Below are 17,670 nucleotides of genomic sequence, written 5' to 3'. Positions count from 1 at the left end.
AGGCGAGAGGACATAAAATACTCACAGATAAAGCTGCGCATTATTGATCTATAGGAAGTGAGTGAAGTAAAACCTCCCTGCCTTTACCGCTCACATATAGCACTTATCTTAATGGAGACGGAAACAGTTTGTCTCATCTGTCAATCAACAAGATGAGGAACTCGCCACCGGAAGCGCTGTTCAGCTTTCCGCCATGTTTGTTGAGGGCAAGTGTGGTAACCCGATCGCTTGCTATTGCTGTGATGGTTGCTTGGTTCCCTTTCCGGGCTGTGCGTGCGTAGGCTGGAGACAAGGATCGCCGGGAGATGCAGGCGCTGCCGGGCGGGGACCTTGAGTGCCTGGAGCTGGTGGGGTGCGGGGGCTTTGGGCTGGTGTACCGAGGATGGAGCCGGACACTGGGCACCGAGATCGCCCTCAAGATGATCGAGGGGGAGAAAGGGTGAGGACGGGGTACTTTAATGTCCTGTAATGATAATGGGGCCACAGAGCTGTCTGGCATGGTACTGGGGCCGCTGGCCTGTCAAATCTGATCATGTGACCATTTGCCTGTCTGAGTACACATTGGTCTTTCACTTGACCTGTCAAGTAGGACCACTGATTTATCATATCTTATAGCCAATGGTTTGCCATGTCATATAATATGACAGCTGATAAGACCTGTGTCCCGATTCTGCCCTTTCACCTGACCAGGTAGACGCTGAGCCACCTGGCAGGATCACGTAGCCACTTATATGATGTGGCCGATGAATTCTCATGTGAGACCGCTGAGACGTACTGTATCCTTATCGTGCGTCTGCCTTCCAGCGCTGTCACGGATTCTTTACATACAGTAATGTGGACACGGATCAGTGCTAGTGACGTGACCTGGGAGTTATAATACAGCAGGTGAATTGTCACGTGGCCATTGCCATGGCGTATCTATTGATGGGTTTTCAGACCCTTGTCTTGATTACGTGTTTGATTTGGTCTATGATGAGCCCTGTGGCCACTGACCTGTGTGATCCTGTAATTTGTCCATTTACATGCCTGATCCGATAATACAGGCTGGGGCGTGTTTGGTCACATGACCACACCTCTGCCTGTCATACTGATCATGTGACTGATTTTAATGTAGCTCCCATCTGCAAAACGTAAGACGTTCAGATTTGATGATGGAACCTTTCATTAAAGTTCATACAGTTTTTTTTTTCCGGGGGGGGGGTCTCTTTTTCAGATGGAACTCTGAATGTTGGGCAATAAACAGGTTTCAAAGTCAACTAAAGACTGTCCCGTGGGCTTATAAGGCTAAAAAAATGTTCCTGTTGGTTTTGATGGTGGGACTGTTACGTCTGATGTGATAATGTGACCGTTGGTTTCTCTGGGGTGTCAATGATGTAGTCCTTGGCCTGTACAATGTTATCGTATGACCCCATACTTGCCATATTTCTTAATGAGGCCACGTAGCTGGTAAGGTCTGTTTTTATGTGAGTATGAGCTGTCAGACAAGATTCTAACCTCAATCGTTCTCTCCATTCCTAGTGATGGCTTGAAAGATTTCATGAAGGAGCGGGACCTGATGCATAAAGCGAATTACACGTATGTTCTTCGTCTTCTTGGTGTGTACGAGAAGCGGGATGGAGACCAGATTGAGTATGGACTGGTCATGGAGTACATGCACAATGGGTCTCTTCGGAGACTTTTTGACAATGTTCCAGATGTCCCTTGGGCTCTGAGGTTTCAGATTCTCCATCAGGTGGTCCTAGGAATGAACTATCTCCATCATGTTCTCAAACCCCCTATAATCCATCGTGACCTCAAACCTCGGAATGTTCTCCTGAACAAGTCCTTAGATGTCCAGGTGAGTAACAGTCAAGGTTTTGCCGATTTTCCAAAACTATTTGAAGTGAATATGAGAAGTCAGATATCATTTGCATTATCTGTAGTTGAGTGATTGTCATAGGTCACAAATGAGGAAATGCCATGGCTTTGTCTCTGGAAGAATATATATGCGATTGTTACCTGTAGAGGAACCCTGTGGGCAACAGGTCCGATACAACATCCCACGCAGTTTTATTTCTCATCTGTTAATGCTTTGTTACTGTTTTTCCCCACCCGCTCTAGATCACCGATTTCGGCTTGGCCAAAACTGCAGGTTCAGCCACGACTTCCTTAAATCAGTCCATGACTGGCACTGTGGCCTACATGCCACCCGAGTCCTTCAAGACCGTCAACTACAAGCCAACCAAAGAGTTTGATGTTTACAGGTAAAATGGGTTCTGGAACTGTCCTGAGGTCATGTAGAACGTTCCCCCCCAGTGAATATGGTTACATGTACCTAACAACGAGGTTCCCTTTGCCCAGAATACATTTTATTGTCGGGATAATAAGACTGTTTTTACGGCGGCATAGATGCACATGAGCATATCTCTGGGTCTCCCATAATGCACCACCTCACACATTTCATCTGCTTTATGTTTCAGCTTTGCCATCTTAACCTGGTCAGTTTTGTCCGGTCAGGAGCCGTACTCTGGTATGTCACAGGATGCGATTATTTCTGTGCGTTTGTTCCTTTCCTGCTGTCTTTTTCATTTTATCCCTAGGTTTCTTTGTAGATGACTCTTCCAATCTACTTTTGTTCCCCTGTGTGTACCAAGATCATTAACCCTGCTTGTTTTTGAGTCTTTCAGTGGCCGGCAGTGATATGATTAAGCTACTTATACCTAATGGCAGTAGACCCGACATGGACTTGGTGAACAAGTGGACTTCGGTAAAAATGGTCGCTGAAGCCATTGACTTGATGATCAAGTGCTGGGATGAGTTTCCTGAAAATCGACCCAGTTTCTCCGGTAAGAATGTAGTTCCTTGAGAAGTATCTCGTCCAAAGGTTGCTAGCCTTTGAGGAACCTCAGGTTCGATGGTCCCTAGGTAAATATGTGGTCTCCAGACAGCTGTGTAGGTCATATGTTTTAATATGGGGTGTAACAATAGGTGGGATTGTGTAGCAGCTCTATTATTGACCAATATTGATCGCAATTGTTTTCTATATAATCTTTGTTTGCATTGCATGGTTTATAGTCCTACTTTAGTGTATGATTTGCTTGCCCTTGTTTCAATTGGCCTAAGACGGTTCATACATTTCAGAAAGCATAGGAATATAAGACCTCAAAATATAATTTGATCTACACACATGGTAGCAATTTAGTAGGCAGGCATATGGCTCCTGAGTCTAAGACGAAACCAACCACTGATTAAAGTTTGAGTCTTTACAGCACTAGATGGGGAGAATGGGTCTGATCTGCTGCACCTTTTAAAGGAATTGTAAAGCCTCTCTGATGCCACCAGCTGGCATTGTGGTTGAAGGAACAATTGAATATTTAGTTGATCCCTTTTATTGCAGAAAGACGTTATGCCACATAGGCTTTTGGGACCCCAACGTCGTTATCTTCAGATCCACCTATAGATGTTACCCAGGTCCATCATCCATTGGGGTGTAAATATCTTAAAGCTTCTGATCTTTGCGGACGTTTTGAGATGCATGTTTGGCCCTAGCGCTACATAAGTCATCCTTGTTTTTGGTTTATAGAAGGCACTCTTGCTTGAAACTTTGATGTCTTCCTTTCAGACTGTAAGCCACTGACGTTAACCATGACCCGAGCATACGCTAGAGACATAGACAAAGCTGTCCACGAGGTGTTGGTTTTTCTCAAGAGACATTCTACGGCCCGTCGGGTAAGTAAAACAACTTTCTCAAACTCACGCCAGCCTTTAAAAAGTAGGTTTATTGAACTATTAGTGTAACAGGATGGCAATACCCTTAAGAAAAATACAATTTTTATATAAACCCAGTGCATTCTCAAGAGTGAAAGCCAGGAACGTTGGTGAGGGAGCAGAGAACCGGTAGAGGAAGAGTTTTTGTTGATTCCTCTGCTTATTCACATTTTTGAAGTCAAGAAAGATGGATGCAAGAGGCCACCAGGCTAATGTATTGAGTTTATTCAGCTAACTTGTTTAAAAAAGACCTTTGGTGGTGGTCTTCAGAGCTTGTCAAGCTGGTTGAATAGACTCTGTTGGAATAATAATAATAATAATAAAAAAAACCTTTTAGGTGAAATTGCCATTTTTGTATATTGATGACATCTTATTACTGTTAGAAACTAGAGGTGAGGATGCCACGAGCTTTGTCAAAGTTGAGTTCTCCTGGGTGGAAAATACAAATAAAGCCAAAAAAAAATCTATATGGTTAATAAATTGCTTTTGGGAGGGGATTGGGCAAGTGGTTTGCGTTGGTGGACCAGCTCTTAAGGATCTGATTAAGTAATCACCGGTGTTCTTGTTCTTTTGAAGGGATCCAAGCCAGAAGACCTGCCCGATGGTGCTACTGTATCTCCTATGACCAACCTTCAATGTGAGTGGAATTGTCACGTCAGCGATATCGTCCTATACTGGTCTAGGACTGCAGGTCTACGGGTGGGGGAGGGGGGTCCATCTGCTGCAAAGCACAGGGTCATATTTCTGTTTTGGGTGATAAGTGCATCATAATAAATTGGCCCATCGTCACTGCTCAATGGGACGATTAATAAGAGAGATCTCGAATGCCAGTGCTCAGCAGTGAGGACAGACTGGTCAGGCCTTGGGCACCACCAAAATGTAAATACAGAGGCTATTGTCTTGGTACTTGGCACTATTTGGTCAGTTGGAAACGTATATTATGTGTTCTGAAACGAGCAATTTATTTTCCACATTTATTGATCGAAATCATCACGTACGCTTAGCTCCCTAGGTCGCCGTGTTAGATGGGAGCAGGGTTCGGTGATAAAGGGGAGAATGATTTGGCAGGCAGCGGTTTACAGTGGCAGGAACTGAAGGCTTCGTTGGCTAATCACCTCGTGTGTTTCTCTGTAGATATGAGCAGTCACTTCAATATTCAAGTATTCAAGGAGTGCTTGGATCAACAGGAAAGATCCAAAGCGGAGGTACGTTCAAGAACTTTAAAGGGGGACCTGTTCATTATCATGAAGGGATGGATAGATAACGATCAAGCTCTGTGTATGGAAAAGAGGTACCGTTCACGCCTCTGTAGGCCTTCAAACTTCTACTTCTAGCTCGGGTAGAGAGAACGGTTTCTCTTCCTAGGCAGGACAGCAAAGCGGTTAATACCCCAAACATTCTCCCTGTCCAAACTAAAGCAGCAGAACCCCCCAACCTCTTTGAATAAAGCATATAATAAAAAAAATTTTAAGGGTCCTCTCGGCTATCCTCTCAAAGTGCATGCGGTGTCCCTCTAATGGTAGAAGGAACTTAAGGAGATAACAAGAGAAAGTATGTGCCTCCAACCTCTCAATACGTTCCTTTCCTACTTCATACATGAAGTTAAATCTATGTATGAAGAGCAACTTTGAACTATACATTATACAGGGTCAGCTCAGCCCTTATGGAAAGTAAAGCAGGGGAATAAGCTCCACGCGTAGTGAATAAAGCCCCGTTGTAGCTTTATTTATGGGCCGTCCTTTCAACTGCAATAGTGCTTTAGCTAAACTGAGATATTGGGATATTCGATATATTTGAAAGCAGGTGTGCAAAACTAAAATGTTTTCTCGTTATTACGCAGGTGGAACCATTTGACGATCAGATTGATTCTAAAGGTTAGTAAATACACGTGTGCCCGTGTTTTGTTGTTGCGTGCTTATATATATTATACGTTTTATAATATCATCCACTAGTTTCTGACAAATCAATTTCACGCTTTTTCAGAATTTTTAAGAAAGCACATGAATGCGATCGTGAGAGCGAACCCTGACATCGGTTCCATCTTGGATGATCTCTTTTCGGAAAAGATCTTAAACCAAGAGGAGCTCGACTTGATAACGACCGGCGTTACTGGACAAGAACGGGCGAGGATGACTGTTCTGAAAATAATAAACAAAGGCCAAAAAAGTTCAAACCGGTTATTAAACTTGCTGCGAAAGTACCATTCGTCACTGGCGGACTCTCTCCTGCCATAAACGATGAATCGCTTCCCACCAGTTATCAGGGGAAAAGACGGTCCGGTAGTCCCATAGAACCCTTGGAGTGGCGCGATTGGTGTGAATGTCATCTGATTGGTCCTTGGGTCAGATATAATCAATTGTTAACCAATCGGCAGCAGAGAAACCGCGTTGCCGGGGGCGTTCGATGAGAGGACCCGCCAGCGTGTTGGCTTCGTTGGCTACCTGTTAAGAGAACTGACATTTCAACAGAAAAATATATATTTTTTTTCAATATTTTTTAAATTTTTTTTACCAAACTATTATTCTTTAGCATTAAGGCATTTATCTTGTCTGCTGGTCGCTATTCACACAGGACAATTTAAAGTGGATTTGTTTTGCTAGACAAACATATATTTCAGATGCTATAAAAAAAAAATAAATTCACCTTTTATTCCTAAAAATGAAAATTTTATTTTTAACACTTTGTTGCACGTTTATATTTTACATGGATAGAATTTGACACCCGGTGAGAACCGTTTGGCCCCTTAATCTGCCCACTTTTTATCATGCCCACGCATGTTTACATTCCCTCACTCTACCACTTCTGCTGGGAGGCTGTTTCACGTATATCACTCTCTAAGTAAAACACCTTTACGTTACATCTTTGATCTCTTTAGGGATTTAAATGCTTCTATCGCATCTCCCTGCTCTTCTCTCCTCCATGATATACACGTTGAGATCTTAGTCTTTACCGATAATTTTTATCCTGCAAGGTATTGACCGTTTTAGTTTAGTTCTCTCCGCCACACGCCGGCTCGCGGTACAAACGGTGTTCGCATGACATCATACCGGAGCCTCGTTTACCCCCCCACGCCAACTCCAGATAGCCATGTGAGCCAAAGCTGGGCCGAAGCATGACTCCAGTTTATATCTATATATATCTACGTATGTACATATGTCTCTACTCCTCTCACCCTCTAGTTTTAGGTTGAATCGGTGATTTCCTCCTATGAAAAAAAACATCACTTGCGTTTTTGGTCAAATCCCTTTATGTATTTAAATGTTTCTATCGCATCTCTTCACCAGGCTATACATGTTGAGATACCTTTCTTTCGAGACATTATATCCCATGTCTCATTTTTATTATAATATCGTATGTATTAATATCGTATATAATCAAACACATCTAAATTTAATTGTATATAGTTCAATACACTGCTGGCCCTGTCGGCGTGTAACGCACCCAACGCGCAGGCCCTGTCGGCGTGTAATGCACCCAACGCCGCAGGACCTGTCGGCGTGTAATGCACCCAACGCCGCAAGACCTGTCGGCGTGTAACGCACCCAATGCAGCAGGCCCTATCGGCGTGTAACGCACCCAACGCAGCAGGCCCTGTCGGCGTGTAACGCACCCAACGCCGCAGGCCCTGTCGGCGTGTAACGCACCCAACGCCGCAGGCCCTGTCGGCGTGTAACGCACCCAACGCCGCAGTCCCTGTCGGCGTGTAACGCACCCAACGCCGCAGTCCCTGTCGGCGAGTAACGCACCCAGCGCCGCAGGCCCTGTCGGCGTGTAACGCACCCAACGCCGCAGGCCCTGTCGGCGTGTAACGCACCCTACGCCGCAGGCCCTGTCGGCGTGTAACGCACCCTACGCCGCAGGCCCTGTCGGCGTGTAACGCACCCTACGCCGCAGGCCCTGTCGGCGTGTAACGCACCCTACGCCGCAGGCCCTGTCGGCGTGTAACGCACCCTACGCCGCAGGCCCTGTCGGCGTGTAACGCACCCTACGCCGCAGGCCCTGTCGGCGTGTAACGCACCCTACGCCGCAGGCACTGTCGGCGTGTAACGCACCAAACGCCGCAGGCCGTGTCGGCGTGTAACGCACCCTACGCCGCAGGCCCTGTCGGAGTGTAACGCACCCTACGCCGTCGGCGTGTAACGCACCCTACGCCGCAGGCCCTCAAGACAGAAATTAGCATTCAGGGGACAGGAGGGCTACTAAAATGGTCAATATCTTGCAGGATAAAAAACATTTAAAACAGCGGGCAAAATAAATGCTAAAAAGTAATGGTTTGGTAACAAAAACCCATAATTTACATTTTATTTTATTTTTTAATCTAATTCTCTGTTGAAACTTTAGTGGATCACAACCATTCAATTCTCTTAACAGGTGTCCAGGAAGCCAACGTGCTGGCGGGTCCTCTCATCAAACGCCACCGGGAAGCGATTCATCATTTATGGCAGAAGAGTCCGCCAATGATGAATGCTTCTTTTAACATATTTAATAACGTATTTGAGCTTTTTTGGTCCTTGCCCGTTCTTGTCCAGTTATCAAGTCGAGCTCCTCATGAGTTACGATCTTTTCCGAAAAGAGATCATCCAAGATGAAACCGATGTCACTCGCGATCATGGCAAAGTGTTACAAATATTATGAAAAATATAATATGTTTACAAACGTTTAAGTGAACCCTTTTTGATGGAGAGAATTATACTGGATCGTGACAAACAGCATATATATGTCTGTGTATGGAATAATGATGCTATGTTAACCCGTTTTTCTTTAAGGACACATCAAGCCAGCTGGATTCACTCTCCGGGCCACAGAAGTACATTCCGACATGACTGCCAGAACGCCGCGCATGCACCTACCACCCTCTGTTGCACGGAATGCAATGCCAGCATTAAAGTAACAAGAATTGATGATGCGCGCTGCTTCCAACGGGAATACTTAAAGAAATTAGGTATAAACGTAGCCATCAGGAATTTAAAAAGAGGATTCCTAATAGGAAACCTAGCTTGTTGTAGTAATACAAACTGACCACTAGGCGGAAGCAGCGCTCTGGATTTGGGGGAAGCAGCATCTGAATATTTAGATCCTAATTTAAAACATATAAAAATATTTGAGATCTTTCTAAAGATCTCACATTTTATTATAAAATATACCAGGAATATATAAAATGTATAAAGTGATATTGGGGGTAACCAGGTCTTATCACCATAGAAACTATTGTAATTTACCTGCTGACTTGCGCAGCACCAGGGCATATTCTGGTGTTTATCGGACGCCATGAAGGTCCATGCTTGCCTCCGCGGTATAAATGGAATTGGCCGGCGCTTTATAAATAAATGTAATTGAAATGGTTTGGGTATATGGGAGATCTCTGATCTTATATATGCCCCCCCTCCCCCGTTTCCACACTGGATAAAAGTCTGTTTATAAAAATAGTAATGATATTGTTACAGCTAGATCAAATCTCAAAGACCCTATGTGTAGACCATACCTGGTTGTCCTTTTTATTCAATTTAGAATTAAGTATATTTTGCCACTCAGAAGGCTTCACGAGTGAGGATTAAGTAAATAAAATGAGCAAATGGGATCATTTCAAACTTTCCCATATTTGTTTCCTCAACCCAACTGGTTTATGATCCCAACTCCCCAAAGGGTTAACTATGCAGTACCTTAAAATCAGGACTATTTAGTTGAAACGGGAACCCTTGGGCATTATTTATATATACGGGTAGACATTTTTTTCTTGCAATCATATATTTTGCTTTACTATATTTGGTACAACCTGTGCCTGGAAAAAAAAAATCTACAGTCATAAAAAATGTTTCATATGATATAAAAATTCATACTACTATAAAATATACATCTATTTTAATATCTGAATTTTTGTCAAGTCCCCTTCTAGAAGTAGTCCATTGGGGTACAAAAAAAATATGATTCTATGTGCAGCAGAGAATTAGCCATACTTAATTACTTTAATATATTTATTTTTATTATTTATCATTTATTTTATATTTTCAGCCATAGCTTTGCATCACCTTTTTCAGCCCAGACTTTTGTTCTTCGGCAAAACTTTTAATGGACATTGCCGAGTGTTACAAAGCCTGTATGTGCGCTGGGATTAATAAATGACACAGTAACTCAAGAATAAACTACAGATAAACAAGAGACACGCGTCGAGCCTCTCATCAGACCAACGCCATAATAATAATAATCATCATCTAGAGGCTGCTCTAAAAAGTTATGTGCAGCTGCGGTCTCGTTCCCGAGAGCGTTCCTAGGGCGTGAGGGACGTGTCTAGTGAAAGATACAATTATATGTAAAAAAATAAAAAATATATATATCCCAATGGACTTCTTCCAGGACGACCAGGGGCCCCTTAGGGCCTGGCAATCATTTGCAGGAGCCGGTAGTGAAGTTACTATTTTGATACTATCTTATTAGTTCCTGTGTTATTGGCCTCTGGGTGGTTTTTTTTGTGTGTATGACATAGATTTAACAAAGTAGCAAAAAAGGCATTAATCTGAAGTTTACATTTTCTTAAACTTGCAAATTTTAGACATTAAAAAAAAAAAAATCAGTGGCTAGATTTTAGCAGAGCCTCCAAATTTACGTTATTCAAACATTGTAGGTTTTTACGTATTATTATTACTGCAATTAGTGCAATTTCTGTTGAATTATTTGCAAAATTTCCGATTTTACGTTTTTATTTATTTTTTGTAAACTTTCACTGGCTCAGTTTTAGCAAAGCCTTCTTCTGGGTATTTTTTTTTAAATTATTTGCAATTTATAGGTATTTATTTTTTTATATTGCTATTTTGCACTAAACGCGGGTCACTGTATAATCCATGAACGCTCGATGGTTATATTAAGATGACATTTTTCTAAGTACTGGTTTTAAATTTTCATTGGTGCAAAATGTTAAAGTACATTTTAAGGCTTTATGTTTATTGTGTACGTTAGCATATAGAATACAGGACTGACACTGGGGTTTTAAAAATAATTTAAAAGAAAATTTAATTCAATTAAAAGACAAAAACATTTTTAAGATAGAAAATATGGGGAAAATTAGTGTGACGGATTTAATCCTTGCGGCTTGTGAATGCATATACCAGTAACGAATACACTATGTACCAGGGCCGGACTGGTGGCCCTGTAAGTTAGATTTTTACTATGTAGTTTTACTGCTGAGAGGCTGTTCCGCTGATCTACTACCCTCTCTGTAAAGTAAAACTTGTACTTTGCATCTCAGCCTCACTTTGTTTTTAAAGGTGCTGTCCCACCTATGCTGATTTTCTTGCCTTTGGGATAACAAATGCAAGAATAGAAGCATTAGTAGTACTGCTGAAAACCCAAACCCGGGAAAGAATTTGATTGTAATTAATTTGCTGCATTCATATTTATTTCACCAGTGCTGATAAGAGAAACATGGCACTGGGGTGGAATATGGCGCCGCTGCTGATATGATGGGGAGAAATATGGCGCCGCTGCTGATATGATGGGGAAAAATATGGCGCCGCTGCTGATATGACTGGGAGGAATATGGTGCCGCTGCAAAATATGGGGAGAAATATGGTGCTGGGGAGGAATATGGTGCTGCTGATATGACGGGGAGCCCATAATATGGGGAGAAATAGGGCGCTGCTGATATGGGGAGAAATACGGCGCCAATGATATGACGGGGTTGTATATGGCACCAATGATATGACGGTGAGAAATATGGCGCCGATCATATGACGGGGAGAAATATGGCGCCAATGATGTGACGGAGAAATATGGGGCAGCTGATATGACTGGGAGGAATATGGTGCCGCTGATATGACGGGGAGGATTATGGCACCAATGATGTGACGGGGAGAAATATGGTGCTAATGATATGATGGGCAGAAACATGGTGCCAGTGGTATGATGGGGAGAAATATGACGCAGGGGAGAAACATGGCTCTGCTGCTATTATGGGGAGAAATATGACTCTCGGGAGAAATATGGTGCCAATGATATGACGGGGAGAAATATGGCACCGCTGCTATGACGGGGAGAAATATGGCGCCGCTGCTGATATGACGGGGACAAATATGGCGCTGCTGCTGATATGACAGGGAGAAATATGGCACCGCTGCTTGATATGACGGGGAGAAATATGGCGCCAATGATACACTGGGGAGAAATATGGCGCTGGGGATAAATATGGTGCTGGTCAAATGATTGGGAGAAATATGGCGCAGGTATGACGGGGAGAAATAGCGCTGATATGACAGGAAGAAATATGGCGCTGGGGAGAAATATGGCACCAATGGTATGATGGGGAGAAATATGGCGCTGGGGAGAAATATGGCGCTGGTGATATGACCGGGAGAAATAAGGCGCTGATATGACCGGGAGAAATATGGTGCTGGGGAGAAATATGGCGCTGATATGACGGGGGGAAATATGGCGCTGGTGTAATGGGGAGAAATATGATGTTGGGGAGAAATATGGCGCTGGTCAAATGGGGAGAAATATGGCGCTGGGGAGAGGTTTGGCTCTGGTCAAATGGGGAGAAATATGGCGCTGGGGAGAGGTTTGGCTCTGGTCAAATGGGGAGAAATATGGCGCTGGGGAGAGGTTTGGCTCTGGTCAAATGGGGAGAAATATGGCGCTGGGGAGAGCTTTGGCGCTGGTCAAATGGGGAGAAATATGGTGCTGGGGAGAAATATGGCGCTGGTCAAATGATTGGGAGAAATAAGGCACTGGGGAGAAATATGGTACTGGTCAAATGGGGAGAAATATGGCGCTGGTCAAATGGGGAGAAATATGGCGCTGGTCAAATGGGGAGAAATATGGCGCTGGTCAAATGGGGAGAAATATGGCGATCATATGACGGGAAAAATAAGGCGCCGCTGCTGAGACGGGAAGAGATATGACGCTGGTCAAATGGGGCAAAATATGGCACTGGTCAAATGGAGAGAGATGGCGCTGGGGAGAGGTTTGGCGCTGGTCAAATAGGGAGAAATATGGTGCTTGGGAGAGATTTGGCGCTGGTCAAATCGGGAGAAATATGGCGCAGGGGAGAGGTTTGGCGCTGGTCAAATGGGGAGAAATATGGCGCTGGGGAGAGGTTTGGCGCTGGTCAAATGATTGGGAGAAATATGGGGCTCGTCAGAAATATGGCGCTGGGGAGAAATATGGTGCTGATATGACGGGGAGAAATATGGCGATCATATGACGGGAGAAATAAGGCGCCGCTGCTGAGACGGGGAGAAATATGGCGCTGGGGAGAAATATGCCGCTGATATGACGGGGAGAGATATGGCGCTGGTCAAATGGGGAAAATATGGTGCTGGGGAGAAATATGGCGCTGGTCAAATGGGGAGAAATGTGGCGCTGGGGAGAAATCTGGCGCTGATATGACAGGGAGAAATATGGCGCTGATATGAGAGGGAGAAATATGGCGCTGGGGAGAAATATGGCGCTGATATGACGGGGAGAAATATGGCGCTGATATGAGAGGGAGAAATATGGCGCTGAAAGGATGGGTAGAAATTTAGCGCTGGGAAGAAATATGGCGCCAATTATATGGGGAGAAAGGCAGCGGCGCCCCTGATATGATGGGGAGAAATGCAGCGGTGCCCCAGATATGAGGGGGAGAAATGCAGCAGCGCCCCCAACATGAGGGGGGAGAAATGCAGCGGTGCCCCTGAAATGATGGGGAGAAATGCAGCGGCGCCCATATGAAATATGGCGCTGATATGACGGAGAGAAATTAGGCGCTGGTGACAAATATGGTGCTGCTCCTGATATGAGGGGGAGAAATATGGTGCCAATGATTTGGTGAGAATTATGGCGCTGGGGAGAAATGCAGCGGCTCCCCAGATATGGGGAGAAATGCAGCGGTGCCCCAGATATGAGGGGGAGAAATGCAGCAGCGCCCCCAATATGAGGGGGGGAGAAATTAAGCGGTGCCCCTGAAATGATGGGGAGAAATGCAGCGGCACCCATATGAAATATGGCGCTGATATGACGGAGAGAAATTAGGCGCTGGGGAGAAATTTGGCGCTGGTGATATGGGGAGAAATATGGCGCCAATGATTTGAGAAAAGGCAGCGGCGCCTTCTATATGATGGGGAGAAATATGGTGCTGCCCCTGATATGAGGGGGAGAAATATGGCACTGGGGAGAAATGCAGCGGCGTCCCTGATATGGGGAGAAATGCAGTGCTGCTGCTGACATGACGGGGAGAAATTTGGCGCTTGGGTGAAATGCAGCGGCGCCCTTGATATGGGGAGAAATTTGGCGTTGGGGTGAAATGCAGCGGTGCTGGGGAGAAATATGGCGCTGCTGCTGACAAGGGGAGAAATGGCGCTGGGGAGAAATATGGCACTATATGATATGATATGGAGGGGGATAATTTTGGTGCAATAAAGAGTGAGGGCGATAGGGCATGGAAATAATGGGGAGTAATATGATGGTGAAAAATATGAAGATAGGGGGAAATACGAGGAGATGGAGGGCGATGGGTTGTGGAGCAATACAGAGTGATGATGGGGAGAGATGCAATGACGATGAGATAGAGGGGGATGATTTTGGTACAATACAGAGTGGTGATAGAAATGATGGAGAGGAATAAATGTAATGTGACACAAAATCAGGTACTGGTAGGTTATTGCCATAGTTTGTGCATTTGTCGGTTCTCAGGAAACAGACTCCCAAGTAAACGGTTTAACCTCCACAGGTACATAATGATGGATAGGTAGAAGTAGCCAAAGTAAGCTAGAAGGGGGTCTTAGTGATGTTTATAGATGTTACGGATGATTCAAACAGCCTGTGACATCAGCAGGACCACCCACCGGCATCAGCCGAACTTCCTGACCGCGTCCCGCAAGGGTGGGCTCCGGGTAGCCGGAGCCATAAAGTCCAAGCTACGCTAATAGTGCAGGAAGTAAGATTTTATGTCCGGCCCTGCAGCAGAGGCTCGTATTTTTGTAGAATGCCAAATTTGTGCTGTTAATAATCAAGTTAAGCTCTATAATCCTGCTAAAGAAACGGCAAACACGCACATCAATATCTTTCCTGCTCTTGACTACAGCTCGCATCTCTCACGCCAGTCTTCTGGTTGTATATTGATGTGCGAGTGTGTGTGTGTAATAGCCATATATTTCACGTGGGGGTGCAGCAGTTTGTGTTACACCACTGCATTGTAGAGTGGGGAGCCTAGACAGGATTGGTAAGGGTTTGCAAAACATATTCATGCGATTCTTTGTTTAAGTGGAACAGCACCTTTAATTTATATTTATTTATATTAAAATGTATTTATTTAGGAGACTTTCTTGCTTAACGGGGCACCCCAGCAATCTTATGACCACCTTGATCTGTCATGGGCCACCTCATTGGCCCTCTCAGCTCAACCTTACAGCTCCTAGGAACTTTCTTTCGGGTAGGAAGCCCCGCGACACATGGCGTTGTTGGAGGGGAAGTGCTCAGGGAGTAGGGTGTGCTGCAAAATGACTCCCCCTACCCGGCGCTTCCCCGTACTGACTCACCATGCTTCACCCGGAGTCTCCATGGAAAACCCAGAGAGTTCCCAGTAAAGCAAACAAAAGCGTAAGACGTCCTAACTCCTAAAGTATCAGCTAAGACTTTTCTCCAGTGTGGATCTGAGCCAAAGATTAAAAAGATAAAGATTTACATTTCGTAACAACCAATGTGCGTGGGGGGCATGTAAACAGACCCCCTGTAAAAGAGTCTAACACATCTAACATCTCTGCTAACCCCAATAATATACAAGGACCATGTGCCATCATTGGGATAGGCAATAGTCAAAAATATGTAATCATTGGTCATAAATAAATGATCATTGGGATATATTAATAGCTTGAATGATAGGGAAAAGGGTTTCCCTGACCTTAAGTATGGAATGAAGGACTTGCTGGACAGATGTTATGAACTATATTCTTAAAGTTTTTGTAAGACTTATTTTGTGTTTTTGTTATCTACTTTGTATATTTGTTATCCATTTTTGTGTGTATTAAATATTTTACCTTTGCTTGCACCTAAGTGACAATGCCTATTTTTTTTGACGCATATACATATATTTATATGTTGCTCCGGCTTTACGAATCTGTGTTGGCCCTAAATTTATTACACCCCTCTTCCCCAGAGGAATGGATAAAACAGCCAATGGAAAAAGAGCCTACATCCACAGTAACCAGTAAGAGGTGCACCTACCACCTCCATTAATCACCACATCCTGATCCTGGGGACACGTTACCTAAGTGGGCACCTGCGCTCCCACTCATCACACCCTTAGACGAAGACACACACCACGAAGATCTTCGTGATAGTCTTCGCCTACTAATCTCCCCAGTCCCTTCCCCTTCTAACTTACCTTATCGCGGCAGTTCACGGAAGCGGAAATCCGTAGGTTCGCCGTCAGGGGTTACAGGGCAGTGCGAATGAGCCTATTGGTCGCCTACAGGGACCTCCTCTGGCATCAACCAATTGGTTGACGCCAGAGGAAGACCCTGCAGGTGACCAATAGGCTCACTCGCACGGCCTTTGTAACCCCTGACAGCGAACCTATGGATTTCCGCTCCTGTTAACCCCTTCGATGCTGCGTTAGTAAACGGAAATCCGTAGGTTAAAGGGCCGTGCAAGCGACCGATAGGCTCACTCGCACGGCCCCTTAAGGAGCAACAAGTTACGGCACCAGGAGCCTAAAAGTCTGTATGAGCGACCAACAGTCTCTCGTACAGACTTTAAAAAGTTAAACCCTAATGAAGCAAATTGTCCAGCAGATCCCACTGGTCTCTGTGTTCTATCAGTTAAATGATAGAACAGGGAGACCAATGGTATCTGCCGGACAAGTTACGGCACCAGGAGTCTGTACGATCAACCATTGGCAGACGAGCCCTCTGCTGACGACCAATAGAGTTGCTCATACGGACATTTAAACTCCTGGCGCCAGAAAAAAATGAAGAAAAACCAAACACGAAGACTGTCCACGAATATTCGCCCGAAGAGAAGACAGGAACAGGCGAATATTCGCGGAATCCGAAGATTTTTTTTTTTTCCCAAAAACGAGCACGAAGACGAACACGAAGAGCCCCCTGGTGCCCAAGTCTACTTTTTATCCTCCTTGGTTCATTTCAGTCGGGTCTTGACCAATACATTACTCCGAGATTCTTGGCCTTGCGTGGCTTTCATACACACATTGCCACCTTATCCGAGTCTAAATAACAAATCTCAAGCACTGTGAGGTATTGGCATATTTGCTTTAGTAGTATTATTCATTTCCTTCAAAACAATCCTAAAGAAAGACACAACCTCACCTTATTTCCATGATTTTAGGTCGTCATCTCCGCCAACATAAATAGGAAAAAATATCCCTCATTCCTAGGTTTTGTCCATCTCTCGCTCATATATTCTGTCTCCTTTCTTCTGTCTCCTTTTTTCTGTCTCTTTCTCCTCCTTCTCTTTGATGCTTTTGTGTTGTGTCTCTCATCTTCCCCTGTAGCTTTGTCTCGCAGAGCTCTATGCTCCACCTCTCTATGTGTAATGGCTCTCTAATGCCATGCCTCAAAATACCCCCCTGCAGATTCCAACACACCAATATTTATTGTTCCCTCTCCGACAGCTTTTCGTGTGAATGAACTGCCATTCCGAGCTATAATCCCCCCCTCTTGCTCCACTCCCCCTCTTCCACTTCTCTTGCCTGAAAACTGCAATAAGCGTTCTCGATCCCTGATCCGGGGATGCTCCACCATATCCTATTAACCCTTTCCGTCCAGCAGATCCAATCCCTTATTCCAGTACATGGATCCACATAGTATTACAATATGTTTGTGCATCCTGAGTTTCCAGCATTCCCTCATAGATGGGGGGAGGGAGGGATGATGCTGTGGATGCAGAAGGTATGTTCTTCTTCAGAGCTGGTGCTGATGCTGAGCGTGCGGTGAG

The 17,670-nt window shown here is 44.6% G+C and overlaps 1 protein-coding gene and 1 long non-coding RNA gene across 4 annotated transcripts; one reads left to right on the top strand and one right to left on the bottom strand.

The window, feature by feature from the left end:
* Window positions 1-248: 248 nt before the first annotated feature.
* LOC128505184 (receptor-interacting serine/threonine-protein kinase 3-like) lies at window positions 249-8,700 on the top strand. 3 transcript variants are annotated; one of them, XM_053475495.1, is made up of 10 exons: window positions 249-439; window positions 1,519-1,837; window positions 2,101-2,243; window positions 2,460-2,509; window positions 2,667-2,825; window positions 3,602-3,708; window positions 4,324-4,384; window positions 4,882-4,952; window positions 5,588-5,621; window positions 8,514-8,700. In XM_053475495.1, exons 1-10 carry the CDS (start codon window positions 306-308, stop codon window positions 8,636-8,638), a joined length of 1,203 nt encoding a protein of 400 aa, XP_053331470.1. In that variant the 5' UTR covers window positions 249-305; the 3' UTR covers window positions 8,639-8,700. The 3 variants fall into 3 exon arrangements, with proteins under 3 accessions (XP_053331470.1, XP_053331469.1, XP_053331471.1); XM_053475494.1 differs by lacking the exon at window positions 8,514-8,700 and adding an exon at window positions 5,731-6,007; XM_053475496.1 differs by lacking the exon at window positions 5,588-5,621 and having other exon boundaries at window positions 8,514-8,684.
* On the bottom strand, window positions 3,738-4,398 carry LOC128505191 (uncharacterized). Its single transcript, XR_008355545.1, has 2 exons — window positions 4,302-4,398; window positions 3,738-4,043 (listed from the first exon to the last, which is right to left on the bottom strand). It is a non-coding gene; the product is annotated as an uncharacterized LOC128505191 (long non-coding RNA).
* Window positions 8,701-17,670: the final 8,970 nt, after the last annotated feature.

Source organism: Spea bombifrons, chromosome 9 (assembly GCF_027358695.1).
Source record: "Spea bombifrons isolate aSpeBom1 chromosome 9, aSpeBom1.2.pri, whole genome shotgun sequence".
Lineage (NCBI taxonomy): Eukaryota > Metazoa > Chordata > Amphibia > Anura > Pelobatidae > Spea > Spea bombifrons.
Note: the sequence above shows the minus strand (reverse complement) of the source record. Positions and strands in the feature narration are given on the sequence as shown.

What these genes read in the sequence shown, in the direction of transcription:
- LOC128505184 (XM_053475494.1), top strand. Translation starts at nt 306, where the DNA reads ATGCAGGCGCTGCCGGGCGGGGACCTTGAGTGCCTGGAGCTGGTGGGG. An exon ending in AAAGAGTTTGATGTTTACAG is followed by an intron (nt 2,244 to 2,459) that starts GTAAAATGGGTT and finishes TTTATGTTTCAG; the next exon opens with CTTTGCCATCTTAACCTGGT. An exon ending in AGGAAAGATCCAAAGCGGAG is followed by an intron (nt 4,953 to 5,587) that starts GTACGTTCAAGA and finishes GTTATTACGCAG; the next exon opens with GTGGAACCATTTGACGATCA.